We start from the raw sequence: 18,989 nt of genomic DNA on the forward strand, positions 1-18,989 counted from the left end.
AAACGATTGTCTCTCTCGTCTTTTTAATGATGGCATGGATTGGCCAACAGGTAACCCAATCATTGCTGCGTTATGAGTCACGTGAACAAGTCTATATAAACTAAAGCGCATGCTGCTCAAGTTTTTTTTTCTAGCATTTGTACTTTGATTGACATCAACCTGATTGTATTGCAGCAGAAGATCCAGATGTTAGTTCGCTTTTTCTTCCACCATGGAAAAAGACAGAATGTTTGTCTTGTCTGTCATGTTTGTCGTGTGAAGCTAAATATTTACATACCTTATTTGTGTACGTAAAATTTCCAATTGTTAACTTATATACATATTTGCTTTACGTTCTCTTCAAAATTCAGTAATTGTCTTTGAGGATTATTCCTGTTTTTACTCCATACGAGAATCGAACTGACGTTAAGGGATAAAAATCTCCGCTTGCATTTGAAATTTACGTCCTTGTTTTACTGATCATACTAACATTCATAGGCAATATGAATTGGAACAAATACATTTAGAACATTGCGAAAGCTGCTGCAAAGAAGGTGGGTTCCCTCTATCAAGCTAGAAGACTACTCACACCTGACTATTCTGAATCTCTACAATGTTACCATTCTGCCACGCATGGAGTATTCTTGCCACATCTGGGCTGGTGCATCTACCACTAGCCTCTCCCTCTTCGATAAAGTCCAGAAAAGTGTTTTCAATCTAATAGGTCTCACGTTGTCAAGTAAGCTCCAACTCCTGTCCCCTCGCCGCAATGTTGCATCGCTGTGCATGTTTTACAAATATTTTAATGGAATGTGCTCTGATGAACTCGTTGCACTTGTGTCCCCTCGAAGTACATATCTCTTATGTTGAGGTCCCTTAAATGCCAGAAAGCTACGCGCTTTCCCGGCTGTACTAATATGTAAAAGTTTAAATGTAACGTAAAATAACATCTTGCTAATCTTATCTAGGCATGGTCCCAAATAGTAGCCCCTTACGTCCAAGTGGCGATATACCTAATTAAGGGTGAACGTGAGTAAAAAAAAGATATGCAAACATTTGAATGTAACGTGAACAACTATCTTGCTCAACAACTAATCACTTAAAGCCCCCTATAAATCAGATCTCTAATCACAGTAGTCCTCGCCATTTGAGTGCCAATGTGTTTTGTTCGGGGTGAATAAAAGTTTTAAAAAATTACTGATGACGAATCCTGTACGTTATATTCTAACGTACGTGTATGAAAGAAATATTTAAAAAAAAAAATGTTTGATTTCGATTTTGATTTTTAATTTTTTTTTATTTAACTCCCTTAAATATTATTCTTATGGAAATTGCTAGGGACAAGGCACGAAGCTGCTTGATGTAAGAGATAGAAAATGATTCTTGAATGTCAAAAATGATCCCACGTTAAGCGTTAGATAGACAGATTACGACCCAGAAAACAGGAATTCTTCTCCCTTTGTCAGAAACATAGATCATGGAATGTGAAGACTAAAAGACAGAAAATAAATCGAGTGTCCATTTTCTACTTTCCTAATCTAGTTTTTACATACAACCAAAGCTTTGTGGCATATTGGAAATGGATAGTTACGGGCAAGATATTGTGTGTGTGTGTGTGTGTGTGTGTGTGTGTGTGTGTGTGTGTGTGTGTGTGTGTGTGTGTGTGTGTGTGTGAATCCCTGTTCATAAGTTTAACACAGGAGAAGAAGAAAAGTTAAAATCAACAGCTCATTTGATTTAAGTGTATAGGAAAGATAAGCATACAAAATACATGAGTAAAAATAATTATAATTTCTTGCTGAGAATTACTGAACTCTTGACAATGGCTACAGTGTTCATCGAAAGCCGCTTGGCCAAAAACACAATTAGCCAATTCTTACATGCCATACGTCCAACGGAAGTCCTGCTCGTTCGAACATATGAAAGACTCATCTGACGGCACATCTTCAAACGATCATATATATATATATATATATATATATATATATATATATTAACAACTGACATTTTTGTATTTCTTCGTATTTTTTCTGTCTTTCCGTTTTGCTTGCTTTCAAACACTTGTCAATGGTTACCGTTTACAAACAACTGAAGAAATCCGTCTTTTAAAAAGATGTTTCCAGAATATGCCCCATTCGTTTCAGATAATAATAATAATAATAATAATAATAATAATAATAATAATAATAATAATAATAATAATAATAACAATAATAATAATAACAATTATAATAATAATGATAGTAGTAGTAATAATAATAGTAATAATAATAATAGTAATAATAATAATAGTAATAATACTACTACTACCACTACTACTACTACTACTACTACTACTACTACTACTAATAATAATAATAATAATAGAGATGGATACAACAAGTCGTACTTTGTTCACTAACATTTCCTCAACTATTATATGTACGGGGTGCGTCCGGTGTTTGAGAACATTCATTTCATGTTTTAAGGATAATAAAAACACACAACACATCTGTAATTAAATAAAACGACACCGGTACATAAGCGGCATTCTTATTTAATAATTTCATTCAACGAAATCTTCCCGCTTCAATGACACCTAAACCTCGTCGATGTTGTCTATTACTTTGACTAAGGTTGCTTTTAGAAAAGTTGGGGATAATGTGATCATGAAAATGTTGCGCTAACCATTCTTGGGTTGTTTGAGCCTTATCTGATGGTGCAGAGTCTTGTCAAAAAATGTAGGGCCTTCCATTTCTTACTCTATTGATCCATGGCTTAGCAACAACAGTGCTCAGGATATCAATGTAAGCATCAGAATCGACACTTAGTCCTTGTGAAAAGAAATCTGTTTGCATCAAATGTCCTTTATTGCCAACAACCCTCAAAACCATAACAGTTACAGGAAATTTTGTGTGTATGACTCTTGGAACTTCGGAATAGCCATCTGACATTCCTTCTGTTTACTTTTTTAGTTCTGGTTGATTAAGTTCATTTAAAACAAAAACACAGCAAGTCTTCTTCAGGATGTTTCAGTTTGTTTAAAAAGTCTCTTGGATCTCACTAAACGATTTTCTTCTGTGGTCTCGGGCATAAACTGGCCTTGTATCGAAGATTCTCATGGACAATCCTGCGAATTGTGGCTTTGGAGACACTGAGACCTTTTGCAATTGACCTCATTGATTTCTGGGAAGTCTCAATGACATTCTGAACTTGTTAAATAAACTCGGGTTCCAATGCTGTCATAGCGTTGCTGGTGGTTTTTACGTTTAGCAACATAAGAAATTTGGACATCATTGTCTTCTAACTCTTTGCGAACTTTAAAAACAAAGGATCGGGGGACTTTAAGCAATTGTGCAATTTTAAAATCACTGTGTTTTGCCATTATTTCAATTATTACAGCATATTTTTTCATTTCCTGTGTTAGTTTATTATCTCCATGATTGATTGTATATAAAAAAGTTAAGTTAATGTACAGGAAAGAATTGGAAAAATAAGTGATATTCTCAAACATTAGACACACCCTTATAAGGTTAAAAATATCGAAAAGTAAAAACCATTGGATTTCACAAGGTTGTTGATAATGCTCAATAAAAAGAGCAGGATATTATATTAATCAATTTAAGTAAACAAAATTAATATTAGTCGCTACAATAAATCTGCTGTTTCAATCTTAAAAACTTTCATTAAGCAACAATAAACCTTACACGATACCAGTAGAAAAAATAAAAAAACAAAAAGAAAATATTTTGGAAGGCTTTTCTTAAAATTAATAATTTCTATATCGTGCGTCTAGACATGTGTGTTAACTTTAAGAAAGAGGAAATTAGTTTATTCGGCAGTTACCAGATGTAATGAAGGTAGTCTTCGTTACTGTAATTATTATGTCAGGACGACTACACAGTTTAAATGACAGGAAATAAGGAATAAACTAAGAAAAAAGCGAATGCTAAAGGTGAAGAGAACGAGGCGTATTTCAGCTGTCTGTGGTTGGTTTCCATGTTAACGAGTTCATATGATCCAGACATTTATTCGCGTAGTTTCGTTTAAAATAATCATGGTTGGATGTGGTAAGAAAAAAATTAGAATAAATAAAAGGTTAAATATAAGGATTTCATTTTATTATCAGACGCCTGAGATTCTAAATTTAATATAATAATAATACATTTAATCTACACTATAAATATTTTATAACAGCCCTCAGTACAAATGAAATAGTTAAAATCATACAAAAATGAAATCTCTCTCTCTCTCTCTCTCTCTCTCTCTCTATATATATATATATATATATATATATATATATATATATATATATATATATATATATATATATATATATATAACGTGAAATAAGTCACAAATTTAAGATCAAGTGAATTATCCTGTCAGATATTACATTGAGGTAATACTTTCAGGATGCTCCTAGCCAAAAAGATAAAGCTCAATATTTAAATAATAGAGTAATATATAAGTTTAATTGTTAAAGTTATTTCTGTAAATAAAAATATAAACATATTTTTAAGTTAAGAATTTATTATTTGAAACACAGAATATACAGAGAGAAATTATGTTTATTTCTCTCTATATATTCCTTGTTTCAAACAATAAATTCTTAACTTAAAAATATGCTTATATTTTGATTTACAGAATTTAACTTAACCATTAAACTTTATATATATATATATATATATATATATATATATATATATATATATATATACGTTTTATTTTTTATTACCGTATTTTTCTGTTAAGTAGCCGAAACAACAATGTAACTTAACAGAAAGATACGGTAATAAAAAATAAAACGCATACTTGCTCTACAACAGTATTGAGCACTTTCTTCAGTTTTTATTAATTACCATCTCTACTAACTATATATATATATATATATATATATATATATATATATATATATATATATATATACACTAGCATGAATACTCGGTATTACCAGGGTGGACATGGAATTAGTTTTGGACAGAGTTGCTATACTAAGGATATTGAGAAACTCCCCCAGGAAAGAATGAAAGAAGTAGGTGACAACCTGCCCCCCCCCCACAAAAATTAATCAAAACAACTTGTGCTTCAATAAAAGTAGCCACGTAGGCAGGCTCGAATCTGATACGCGAAAGAGGGAAAGAAGGGAAAAAGGAAAGTGGTAAATGCTTTTGCCAATCATACCACAACGACTTATGACGTCATGACCCTGAAAAAAAAAGTTTTATAGACATGAACGCGTACATAACATGCAAAAAATGGCGTCGCAAAAAGTGCCCCCCCCCATTGCAAAAAATGATCCAGTTGACCACAATAGAATTAATCTATTTCTAATTCTCAAATATTCTACGCCCGAAAAATCACTCTTTCAGATGGTACCGGTTTTGACCCGGTCCGATGCGGCTGACGAAAGCTTTAGCGGATATACAAACATACACACAAACACACGAACTGACGTTTGAGACATATAATAGAATATCCAACAACAGAGGAAATTATTCTAAACCGGATTATAAAAAAAATCAATAATAATTCCAAATAAATTAAATTAAGTATATTATCAATGTAAATCAATTTTAAATAACAATCTTAAATAGAACACTTAAAACAATTATCTTGCTTTAAATAGTAACTAACTTACAGCTATTTAGTAAAATCGATTTTCCTTAATGTAATATGTAAATGAGGTTACCTCTTAATCGTATATTTTGTCAAGAATCATACTATATTTAGAAATAAATGAAATAGGAAAGGAATGGACCTTTTGTATATAATCATCAAATTGTGAACAAAGAAACAAACAGACAGGAACACAAATTTATATATGTTGTTTTGGTGACATTTTCTCAATTATATTTCAACCTTTCTGTATACCAATCCATTTTGCTTAGAAGCTCAACATATGTTAAATCTAACAAAAGAGCATATATCTAAAAGAATAACAGTATAGTTACATTCCAAGATCACAATATTTATTTTTCATGCAAAACACCTCCTCCAGCATGTTTAAATTTGGGTACATTTTTACAAATCCGTTTCGTTATGCAGAAAGAAACGGTTATTATTATGTCAATACCGTCTCTTTTCGTGCGTCTACTCTTCAGAAAAATAAGAAATTATTTGGTAAGATAGAAAAATGTGCATGAGAATATAATGCTGCAAAGCGAAAACAAATTCATAGAAGATTCAACATCGTGTGTTTGTTCCGGATGTCACCTTTGTTCGTATTGTAAAGCTGGTCAGTGTTTTGCATTGTTTTTAATTCTACAAAGAAATTAACTATTATTATTATTATTATTATTATTATTATTATTATTATTATTATTATTAATAGTAGTAGTAGTAGTAGTATCATTATTACAATATTTATCGAATAATTTTTCTGAAATTTATTAACTCGAATTATTAAAAGGATGGAAATACTAAAACTGCAAACTAATTGGATGGAAATTAATTCTTTAAATTGTTTTCCTTATACGGTAAGATTGTTTGGAAATTTACTAAAATTAATAAGATGTCTATATATATATATATATATATATATATATATATATATATATATATATATATATATATACATACATATATATATATATATATATATACTTCATTTAATCACATAAATTAATATACGAAAGTATAAATTTATGCGTAAACTTTAAGTATTTACTTCAACAGTGCTCAATACGTAGGTAAAGCTAGGTAGTAAGTCATAAAATATATATAGCAATTAAGCTACACAGAATATTCCGCGTTTCATTCATGCTAGGATTCATCAGGCTTATGCGAGAAGTTGTGGAAGTTTCGCGTTTTTATAAACGCACATCTATTGAGTTTTTAGTTAGCCAATCAGCTTTCTAGTTTCCACTGCACCATTTCAGGCACTTACAGGACAAAAGCCCAGTTTACCTCCGGTTCACCCCTTCCTTTGTGAGTGCTATTTTAGCGGGGAGCGTAGATATCTAGCGTTCTGACCTATTTTAAACTAGGTTAAATGTGTTTTTTATGTTAGTTTATATATAATATATATATATACATATATATATATATATATATATATATTAATTGTCTGTATTTTTGAGATGAGGTGTTTACATTGATTGAGATTGTCGGACTGACTTCCTCATCTTGGTTGTTATAGTCACAACGTTTCGGCCGTTAAATTAATTAACAATAACAATAGAAAATAAATAAACAAATAAAATAAACATACATATACATAAATTATCATATATATATATATATATATATGATAATTTATGTATATGTATGTTTATTTTATTTATTAATTTTCTATTGTTATTATTAATTTTAAAGTTATTTTTATCGCTATCCTAGAGTAAAGTTTATTTTGTGAACAAAGTTGTTCGCTATTTCTCTCTTACACTTTAATAGATCTTAGGGTTCTTTAAAATATAGGATAGAAAATTTTATGATTCAGTAATTGTTCATAGACCAACAAATTTTAAGCCAAAACATAGATGACTTAAACTGTAAGCTATAAAATTATCATATTTAATTGAGCATTCATATATTGTTTTAACAAAAACCAAGACATCAAAGAATGTGTTGATAGCAACAATTAGTGTATTTCATCGTTAGTTAAAATTGTTTAAAGACTCTCTCTCTCTCTCTCTATATATATATATATATATATATACATATATATATATATATATATATATATATATATATAATGTACATATATACATACATATGTTTAGTTCTTGCCAAATTTATGGAAAATTATTATAAATTATTACCTCATATTTCTAATTAATACAATTTGTGATTTCCATTAGATTTTCATTCAATTCATATTTTATAATTGTTCAATATGTGCTAAGCAAAACAATTACATCCGTTGTCACTTTTTTAAAATTTATTATTGATTAATTTATTTATTTAAGTTATTTATTTCATTTGTTACTTTTTGTATTTTTATCCTGAAAGCTAATAAATGCTGATTATTATTTAACTTTCATTTACTTAGTCGGGTTTTAGACGGGATAATAAATATTTATTTCTATGCAAACAGCATTGTACGAGTTCTTGCCGTTTATTGAATAAATTTTCCTTAGATGCTACTATACGATAAGCTTAAAGGTTGCAGAGGTTGCAACGCTCAGATTTGTTAGGTGCATATTTCTTAGTCTTTCCTAATATTTTCCATTTTTATTTGCATTCTATGTTATTTCTTCATAGTTCCCACATAGCTAAAGATGTTGATTGATTATTAGTTTCCTCATTTTTTTTATTTTAAATAATGCTATATGGTTGCGGAATCTGTCCTTTAACTGAGAACCGTCGACCCTATATACATATTTTAATTGATTTAACATGTATATACTCAGTCAGAATAAGTCATTTAACACCCAAGGAACATTCATTTTTGTTTCTACAGTTACAGAGAGTTTGTACTAAAATACGTTATGAATATAATAGTTATATACTTTGTATGGTTTGAATATTTAGATTACTATCCTAATCTTGAATGTTATACCCATAACGTTTCGGCCGATGCAACCTTTTTACCTACATCAAACGCGTTTTGTTGAACTCGGGAATCTAAATGTCAAACTCATAAATCTGTAGGGATTTTTGAACAAAATTGTTTATTTAACACATGAGGGTAGCTTGCTCTTATTACGTCAGCCATGACTGAGTAGAAGTCTTAAGTAATTCATAATTGTATTCTTACTATCGCCCGTACTAAGGATTGAACCTTCAACTGCCAGAAGGTTGTCACTTAGAAGTGATTATAACTTAGCACTTATATGCATTGCGCCACGGGTCCCTTGAGAAACACTGATCCAAATGATACAAATTATCAATCCTCTTATTGTAATTCCGAAACATAATATCCCAACAGACTACTGTTCAGAGAATTTTTTTATATCTCCAAGATGAAAAATATAATTTAAAAAAGCAGAAACCGCATGAAAAAAATGTGAATTGAAAGCTTGCTATTTAAAGGTAATTAAATGCTTCTTTTAAAAGAAAAAACACATTTCGTTTTTGGCTCTCTTAAATTTTAAATTTTAATATTCATTTTAAAACGATATTAAAGAAAAGTGCCATCCAATTTCTTATAGTTACATACTGTTTTAGTACGAAATTGATTTTTAATGGTTTTCCTACTATAACTAGACTTATAACTGCCCCATTAAACAAAGTGTATTCTTTTGTGTTTGTTTTGTTCTTCTTTATATGTTTTATTTTCGTAAAGTCAACTGGATTGACATTTTTTTTTTAATTTTTCAAATTTTCAATTTCTATTCTAGATTGTCAACGAATGAACGGTCAAGATTTTCGATTCTTGATCGATTTGGCCGGATTTGGACGCTTAAAATCCAATCAGATTATGGAATTCACTATTGAAGCCATTCAGCATTTGGGGCAGAAACATTTGAATTCTTTCTTCGGTATCCATTTTGGTTTCATCCCAAACCAAGGTGTTGTCAAAATACCATCGATGATGAACCTAACAGCAGTCTTGGAAAGGTTTGACCATTTACAATTTCCGGGTCCGCAGGGAATTATATCATCGTTTCTTTTGCATCCGGAACGATTTAAATTGATCGAAAAGAAGAAGAAAATGATCGTCGTATTTGTTGACGAATCTTCCGAGCCTTTAGAAGAACTAAAAGCCGTGACGGACAAATTTCGTTCGAAGGATAAGTACGCATCCATCTTTATTGTTTCCATGGGAACAATCGTGAGAAAAGAACGTGCGAAACAAATTGCCTCTGACCCAAGTCTTTACCTTCACATTCCAAATGTCAGCGAAATCAAAGATAGTTATGAAGATTTTATTGATCTTTTATGCAATCCGCAAGATTATAACTGAAGTACGTTTCATCTGTTGCAATTTATGCGCTTGAATGGGTCAAAGTTTATTTTAAGCAAGTTCAGATTTCAACCTAGTTAAAAAGAAACAACAAATAATCAGAAAAATCTTTATGATGTACATACTCGAAAATTCCAAGAAAAATCATGTACATTGATCATTATATATATATATATATATATATATATATATATATATATATATATATCCCCGAAATAGTGTTTCATGGTAAACAACTGATGCTCCCTTAAATTAACATTAGTACTATAGTAAATTAGTAAGTTGATGCATTGATTGCAGGTGATTAAATGACTTACTGACTAAATATTTTTCTAACGAATGCTAAAAGATATAAAATTAAATAAGTTTTTTTTATATAATTTTAAAGGATAAAAAACTTCCTAGAATATATATATATATATATATATATATATATATATATATATATATATATATATAATTATTTACTATAATAATTATTAAATACCAACAGACACTAGTATTTCATCCTTTCGGGAATCATCAGTGCAGGGTGTCACGATTAACACCAGTCAATAGATCCGAACCCAGCCCAGCGACAGAATATATATATATATATATATATATATATATATATATATATATATATATATATATATATATATGACAGAAAAGAATAAAGACAACCACAGAAACAACTTATTTCAATGAACATATAATTTATAGAACAAAAAGATAAATGATCACAAATTTAATAACTAATATTTGGTTAATACTCCCTTTTCTGTTTTTAATGATAGGGCTCTTCTAAGCATGGCATTGATCAGAGTTGATGAATATCATCTGGAGTAATTTTTTGCCATGTCTGGCGCAATAATGCTAAAAATTCAAGATTAGAATATGGTTTCTTTTTCTTTTTATTAAGGTTCCAATCTAATGTGTCCCAAAAGTTTTCAATTGGGTTCATATCCAGGGACAGACTTGGCCATGGACGTTTATTAATCCCATATTGATTCAACCAATGTTGTGTCGCCCTAGCAGAGTGACAAGATGCTCCGTCTTCTATAAATAGGGAGTTAACTGATTCATTTTACCACTTGAGAATATTGGTAGGAGTCCTTCATGGAATATTGAAACATATTTAGCAGAATTTATATTTCCTTTGCCTTCCACCAGATATTGAGCGACCATCACTCGAAATTGCTCCGCCATATCATAACTGAGAAACCCCCATGTTTTAGCGTTGGCTGCAGTTTTTTTTTCTAAATCAAACTCTTATTGGGCGAGCCTCCATATCCATACTCTTTTTGTTTTTACTTGAAATAATTTCAGCGAACCGAAATTAAAACGAAATCTGAGGCGATAACTACTTAAATGAATTTTTATATAAACTACACATACCATAATCGAATATTCCTCAAGCACAAAGTAACGGAAAACATTAAAATATGTTTATAAATATTCCTTACGTTGACGGAACTCTCTTAAATTGTTAACATAGAATGCTCAGGTGCCCCTCCTTCAAATTGAAAACGGGGCTCTCCATTTCAAAGTTGCTGCCATTTTGATTTTTTTTAAAACCGGTTCGTGAATTAAAAAAAACATCTTTTTACAAACTACTTAAAAATACAAACCAATGAACTTTTCTAATATAAAAATAACTTTTATTGACTATGGTAACATTTATTTCTTGTATATTTATATTATTATATATATAACATTTTCTCTTTGTAAGGAAACATCATTTTGTTGGTCACTCTTGGCTACGAATTGAAACAAAGTTGATATAAAAAAATATATTTTCGCGAAAATTATCTTTACTTTCATCATATTTTATTAGGGTAAAATTTTTGAGTATCAAAACCTATCTCTTTACAACCCCCTCCTTTTCATAACCTATCATATTTTCATCAATCACAGTCCATTTTCTGTAGGCTGTTTTTGAACCCAGTCAACGACGGGTACTTCTGCTAGTATATATATATATATATATATATATATATATATATATATATATATATATATATATCAGCAAAATTCAAACGATAAGAAAAGATTATTAAAAAACTTTTCAAAATCGAAAATGCAGAAATATGATGTATTTATTTCGTATTCCTTGTTTTGAATAAAATATTGGAAATTTAATTCCACAATATCTTAACTTTTTCTACTAAAGTGGTAGTAGGAAGGCAGGCTCGAACCCGTAACGCAAAGAAGGAGAAGAACGGGGTAAAACCTAACGTTTATCCTGTTACAACCACCGACAAGCCGGAAGCGACATTCTTTAAAATTAAGGCTAGACAATGGCCAGTGACTCCCTGTCTGAGAGTACATCTTTCAAACTGCTTGGCCTAACGTTCACAGGAAACATGAGTTGGAACAATTATATTGAAAACATTGCCAGGGCCGCTGCGAAAAAGGTAGGCTCTCTCTATCGTGCTAGAAAACTACTGACACCTGAAAGAATCCTGTACCTCAATAAGGCCACCATTCGCCCATGTATGGAGTATTGTTGTCATATTAATGGTGAATGCTCTGACGAACTGCAGACACTTGTGCCCCCACGACGTAGACACCCTCGACAAACCCGACAGGCAGCTAAATCCCACCCCCACACAGTAGAGATCCCTAGATGTAAAAGATCTTTCTACTCCAGTAGTTTCTTTCCCAGAACCGCTAGACTCTGGAATTCCATTCCAGGTCCCTGCTTCCCCAACTGTACTGACATGCAGAAGTTCAAGTGTAACGTGAACCGACATCTTGCTTCTCAAATCCCAACATAGTGCCCCAGTAGTTGCTGCCCCTGATAGTAGCCCCCTACACCAAAGTGGCAGTGTGCCTTGTTTTGGGTGAAAATGTAATAAAAAAAAATAATTAAAAAAATCTAAAGGAGAGGATAATTTAAAAAATATCAGTGAAAAAAGTGACCCCCTCCCCTGTAGAAAAGTGCCTAATTGAAGGGGAAGATATTAATTTTTTTAGCCAATTTTTCGATATTTGTCATATGAAAGATCGAACTTTAAAACCATACTGATCTTGGTAAAATCCGTCGTCTCTATTGAAAGTTTAAGGCAGACATGCAAACATACATACATACATACATACATTTATATATTGGTAACTAAAAATTTTCGACCCAAACTGATGAAATAGCTTGCCCTATCTCTGAATACCCTTTATGTAAAATTTCAAATATTTAGACCAGAAATTGTCTGAGTAATTTGGAAGAGACTGCAAAGGTAATTTTTTTAAACTTTGACCCCTATTATGACCCCTGAAAATTTATTCTTTTGGGCTCAAATCGAGTTATTAAGTTAGATCCATGTCCAAGGAACCTATATCTAAAATTTCAAGTGCGTAGACCAAAAATTGTCGGAGGAGTTTGGTAGAGTTCTCAAAAGTCAAATCGTTGAACTTTGACCCCTTAATCGCCAAATTTCTGGCCAAAAACCGATCACAACGATTTTCCCAAATCTCAGTACCCTGTATATCAAATTTCAAGTCTGTAGACTAAAAATTGACAGAGTTATTGCGTAGGGAAATGTACACAGACACACAGATACACAGATACACAGACATGTTCACTTTTATAGATAGATAGATAGATAGATAGATAGATAGATAGATTAAACAAAAATACATACGCATACATAAATATATATGGAAACAATTTTGTGTTCCCTGTAAACGTTTTACGCAAATATTATGCAAGGATACATCATGTAGAATATCTGCATGAATATAATTACACGTAATAGTTAACTGAAGATGATCATCCCATAAGAAAACCGAAAAAAACTAATATGGAATTAATTAAAGTGAATGTTTAAAAGAATATACAAATAACCTAGATCTTTTGCTAGAGAATGCAATTCCACAAGCCATATATAAGAAAATTGTATTTTCTTTTTTAATAAATAGAAAATAAGGGTTTTAATATGAATATCAATAAACACAAAAGAAAAACGAATTTATGGGAGTAAAGGAGAGATATATATATATAGTTTTAATTTTTGCCATAACTTTAGCTTTTTTAATAATAAATCGTATGTATTACAAAGCTACTTTTGACCTCGGTAGTCCCAATTGAGTTGTCTCTCTTTAAGAATTAAATATGGCGGATCAACATACAGCGTTATACTAATAGAATTTGATTTTCTTAGTTTAAAAAATTACTTGATCAATATACATGAGTTTTTTTGGAATATGAAATTTTCATTCCATAACTGGTACATGCATCATAACGATTTTTCTTTATTTCTGATTTTTAATGAGGTTGCACCAAGGACTTATTTTTATATTGTTTTTGTGATATCCAAAAAAGATACAGCCAATGAAGTATGTTTTTAAAATCATACTTTAAATAAATATTGTTTTCTTTTTATAATACAACAATTATTACAGGTCAAAATTTTAGTATATATTAAATATTAAATAGTTTTTAACGAAAATACGTAATTAAAGCAAAATAAATCAAAATAATTTCACCTATTTCCGACGCTATTGTTAATGTTTACCCATTCATTTATTTTTTTATTATCGTTTATGTTTGAATTCAATCTTTGAAACATGATGTAACTCATGACGTGACTATGACGTGATACTAAAAGCTATACTTATTTTTTTCCAAGTAACGTTTTAATGAAATGCTGGCAGAACATTGCATATATATTAGTGACATTTATTGGATGTTTTTACTAGTATTTTATTTAATTTGCGATTTTTGAGTGATTATCAAGGCTCCAAACTGGCACACCACCAATTTTTTATTCATTTTAGCCCGACAGAATTTACACTACATTTGTTTTTTTTAACAAAAAACATTTAAAAATAAGTTAAGACACATAAGAGGAATTATCCAAGTAGATAGAAGAGTAACTTAGCTTGATTTTCATAACATTTATTTGGATACTTGTGCACTTTTGCCATCATGTTGAAATAATAACGTTATTATTTTGAAAGCCATTTTAACATTGGGAGGGAAGGGTGGTTTGGAATTATTCTATGCTTCTTTTAATTTGGGTAGCAGGGTTGTCATCGCATTACATTTCAATTTTAGCAGGTTAGTAATGTCTAAAAAACAGGAATCTAGGAATAAATATTAAAGCGTAGATCTTCACGTAAAGAATGTGTTACATAAAGGTGCTTTAGTCATTTAGCGACTTAAAATAAACTGCTTGTCAGAGTTATATATGTCGAGACGGCAAAAAATTTAAAAAAAAAAAGATATCCTAAAGCTTGAATTTAACCTGAAAAAACTATTACAAAAATAGTGTGGTGGCAAAAGTACACAAGCACCTTTATTTGTTGTATATTTATTGCACTACTTTTTTTGTTTTGTTGGCTTTTGTAATAAATGCACAGCAACAGTTCGTTAAGTAAGAGATAGCTGCAAAGAAAAACAAGAGAATAAAATGATGTTTGGAAATTTCTACCTAAGTAAATTCTGTACAGAACGAATAAAACACCAATGAATTCTGACAACCATGAGTTGTTTTCTTTCTCATCCAATTCATCCACGGAACCATTTTCATCTGCTTTATTTGTAAATTGTTTATATTTTGTAACGAATTTAGGGAGACTCGTCCACAGGATACTTTTTATTTTTACTTCAAAATTGTTAAATCGTTAAAAAATGAAATTTATTTATCAATTTTATCAAAAATTCTACTCCCGTTATTCAAGAATCTTTTTAAGCTTTTGTTTATTGTTGCTTAGTCTGGTCTTAGACAGGAGAGTACATATGTGGCTCTATGCAAACAATTTTGAACCACTTCCTGCGTTTTGTTTAGTAGGTTAGTATTAGATATGGTATCATTTTAGGGTGCAAAGGTTGTATTTCTTAGATTTACTTGGTTTATATTTTCTTGTTCTATCTAATGTAGACCATTTCAAGTTATATTTTTTAAAGACGAGATGTTATGAACATTCACATGCTCCAATCTTTCGATGTGTGGAAATTTTCTTTGATTCAAAAATTGATTTTGATGTAATATTTTTGGTATACTAGAAGGGCGGTTATTTACTTCCTTCCCACTGCAGGAAAATGGGACACAAGGTGAAAAGGTGGTGAGAGTCAAGCCAGTGCACCTAAAGATGGAGCACTCTGGGCTAACAAAAATTGCCTGGGCAACCTCATCAGCATTCCCCAGTCAGGTCGCCTCAGGCAGTAAGCAATTAATTTACTCTATCCAGAAACCAAGTGGCAAGGCCTGGAAAGATGGACCTCAGGTGGATACCTCAGTCTGTCGGGATGATAATCGAAAATAGATCCTTAAATGGTATTTCTACCTTAGTCTCCTACAAATAAACTATGGCTGATAATAACGAACCAATCAGATGCCAGAATCAATTTATAAAATAGACTGAATTTCTTTAAATTCCTCACTTATAACTTTCCGTTTTGACACGAGATAACCACTGCACACTTTTGATCCTGACTGGATTAATTCTTTACCTGGAAAAGCTTCTCTGACTAGATTTTTGCTGCCATTTTTTTTTTTTTTTTTGCTTGGGACAACTACATTTTTTTTTCTATTTCAAGAATGACTCTGCACACAAGACACACGAGATGTGAGTATTTTATGTGTACCTCTTCACTCTAATAATATACGAGAAAAAATATCCTCAGAAATACGCTCTCTTCTTAAGCAACAAATATTAACCTGGTCTGTACTGTCAGCATTTCCTCATAAAGGTAGGCAGCCCAGTTGACAGGTAATAAACCCACACTACTTCCAAAAGTGAACAAGCAATCTGCTGTATCCCTCGGTTTGAAACAACTTTGCAGGGAACTGATTCAGACTCACTACAGATCCTCCTTGACTGTGCCAGAAGTATTAAGAATTTATCACTGTCAGTCCTCTTTTGTGAGAGGAGTATGACAAAATGAAGAATCTAGCTGGTGATTAATGTTTCTATCGTAAACTGAATATCAAAATCATTTGAATCATTTTAATTAGTTATTCTCATCTTCAAAGTTATTCGCACAATGTTTTGAATGCTGTAACCTCCGACCTCTTTCAGGTGTATCTTGTCGAACTTAGGAATCAGCACAGAATTTTGAATGGAATCCTATATTCAATCCACGGAACTTATCTTGTTTCATCAGCCATAACTAGATAGATGTCTTAAGTAAGTCACAATTGTATTCTTCTTATAGCATCTCAATTGTAAAATGTAAAATAAATGTGGCAGCTGTACTTTTGGTATTAGCTTTTGGTGTATTTCGAATATATGTTTACTACATGATCTGTGAAATAAAATAACGTATATTCTGACAATCAGATGGGTGACCATTTGGGAATACCAGGCACTATATGTAAGTACATGTCGATACCTCCCTGCTAGAACTGCAAAAAAAAAAAAACAACTAATGTCATCATCTCTGATTGGGAATTGCTTGTGAACTTGATATTTCCTTGAATCTTCCTTCTTCGGAGAACGCCAGTTCAACCCACCTAGTATGAGTGCTGCTGCTGAGGCAGTTATTTCTATTTATTAAATACTAGCAGGGTTATCCAGTGTTACTGGGATGCATGGTTAACAAAATAGAAGTCTTTAAAGTATATGCAACATCTTTTAACATCCCAATATTTTTTTCACTCTTTTTCACCCCAAACAAGGCATATTGCCACTTGCAACGTAAGTGGCTAGTGTTTGTTTATATTACATTTAAACTTCAGCAGATTAGTACAGCCAGGGAAGTAGGAAACAGGGAGGGAATTCTAAAGTCTAGCAATCTGAAGGAAGAAACTATTAGAGTAGAAGGCATTCCGGCATCTAGGAACCTCAACATTTGAAAGGGTGGAATTTTGCTGCTTGTCAGGTTAATCAGGAGTATGAACGTCGAAGGGGCACAAGTGCTATGAGTTCATCAGAGCAAATGCCATTAAAATACTTGTAAAAATAGGCACAGAGATCATACATTGCGACGAGGGGACAGAGGTTGGAGCTTTGCCGACAGTGTGAAACTTATTAGATTTGAGATCGTTTCTTGAATCCTATCTAAGAGTGAAAGACAAGTGGTAGATGAACTAGCCCAGATATGTCAACAATACTCGATGCATGGGCGAACTGTAACTTTGTAAAGATATAAGACCTCTCTCTCTCTCTCTCTCTCTCTCTCTCTCTCTCTCTCTCTCTCTCTCTCTCTCTCTATTGATTTCTCTCTGGCAACTGGTACAATATAATAGGAAACAAAAAGAATTTTTTTTTTATTTCAGCGTTGTTTTTGAAACAATTACCAATAAGAAATATAAAAAGAAAGCATTTCTGACTCACTCTCTGTATTAATATGATACCTGGTAATATCAGCATTTTCATTTTCGCATAACATGAGACTGAGTTCAGTGATGTAAGGTTTATAATTATAACTTGTGCAGTTTCTGACTTTTAACTTGACAAATAGATTAACGGCTTTCCTTCATATATTAGATAAAGCATGCACAATGTTTATTGATAAGAATATTATTTACATTAATAAATATAAACATAGAATAATTTTAATAAAGAAAAACCATATACAATTTGAGAGTATACATTTATTCCCAGATGACTTTTTATAGCACAACACGTAATTAGGTAGGTGGGTGGTAGGTAGGTAGGTATTATTATTATTTGCTCTATTAAAAAAAGCTATCTAATGGCTTTAACAGAACAATATTTTTCGTACATTCGTTTGGTGATATTAACATGGCTTGATGGTCTGTTTAATTAATTAGAGGATTAAAGCAGAGACAAAAGATAATATAAAAATTTTTTTCATTCATCATCATCATCAGCAGCGGCACCAACAGCAACAGCAGCACCAGAAGCACAAACAGAAAGGTGATAATCGCTCAGTGGTTAACGACACAGACTGACGGCCTAAGTGTATTAAACTCGAATACAGTTTTTGCCACAGGACCACTTTCCTTTAGAATGTTGGCAACCTTCATATGGTACCTCGCATAAATACTTAATGTCTTTCTAGAAAGAATTCTAACTAAAAAGATATGGGTGAAATGAATACCAGCAACAACAAAAAATCATCTGATTCATTTTAAATGAATGAATGATGGACGACGACGACGACGACGACAACAACAACAACAACAACAACAACAACAACAACAAAAAATGAGAGAGGTGATGGTGGCTCAGTGGGTAACAACACATACTGATAATCTAAGGGTGCCAAGTTCGAACCCAGTTCGTTCCA

General features: G+C 31.5%; 1 protein-coding gene across 1 annotated transcript in view; it reads left to right on the plus strand.

The window, feature by feature from the left end:
• The window catches only part of LOC145284924 (collagen alpha-4(VI) chain-like), a 29,036-nt gene extending 19,133 nt beyond the window's left edge, over positions 1-9,903 (plus strand). The window contains exon 5 of the mRNA XM_080134018.1: positions 9,243-9,903. Coding sequence (XP_079990144.1) covers positions 9,243-9,808 — 566 coding nt within the window. The 3' untranslated portion in view covers positions 9,809-9,903. The remainder of the gene's footprint in view (positions 1-9,242) is intronic.
• Positions 9,904-18,989: the final 9,086 nt, after the last annotated feature.

The sequence above is a fragment of the Euprymna scolopes genome, chromosome 9 (assembly GCF_053919585.1).
Source record: "Euprymna scolopes isolate OS-2025 chromosome 9, ASM5391958v1, whole genome shotgun sequence".
Classification (NCBI taxonomy): domain Eukaryota; kingdom Metazoa; phylum Mollusca; class Cephalopoda; order Sepiida; family Sepiolidae; genus Euprymna; species Euprymna scolopes.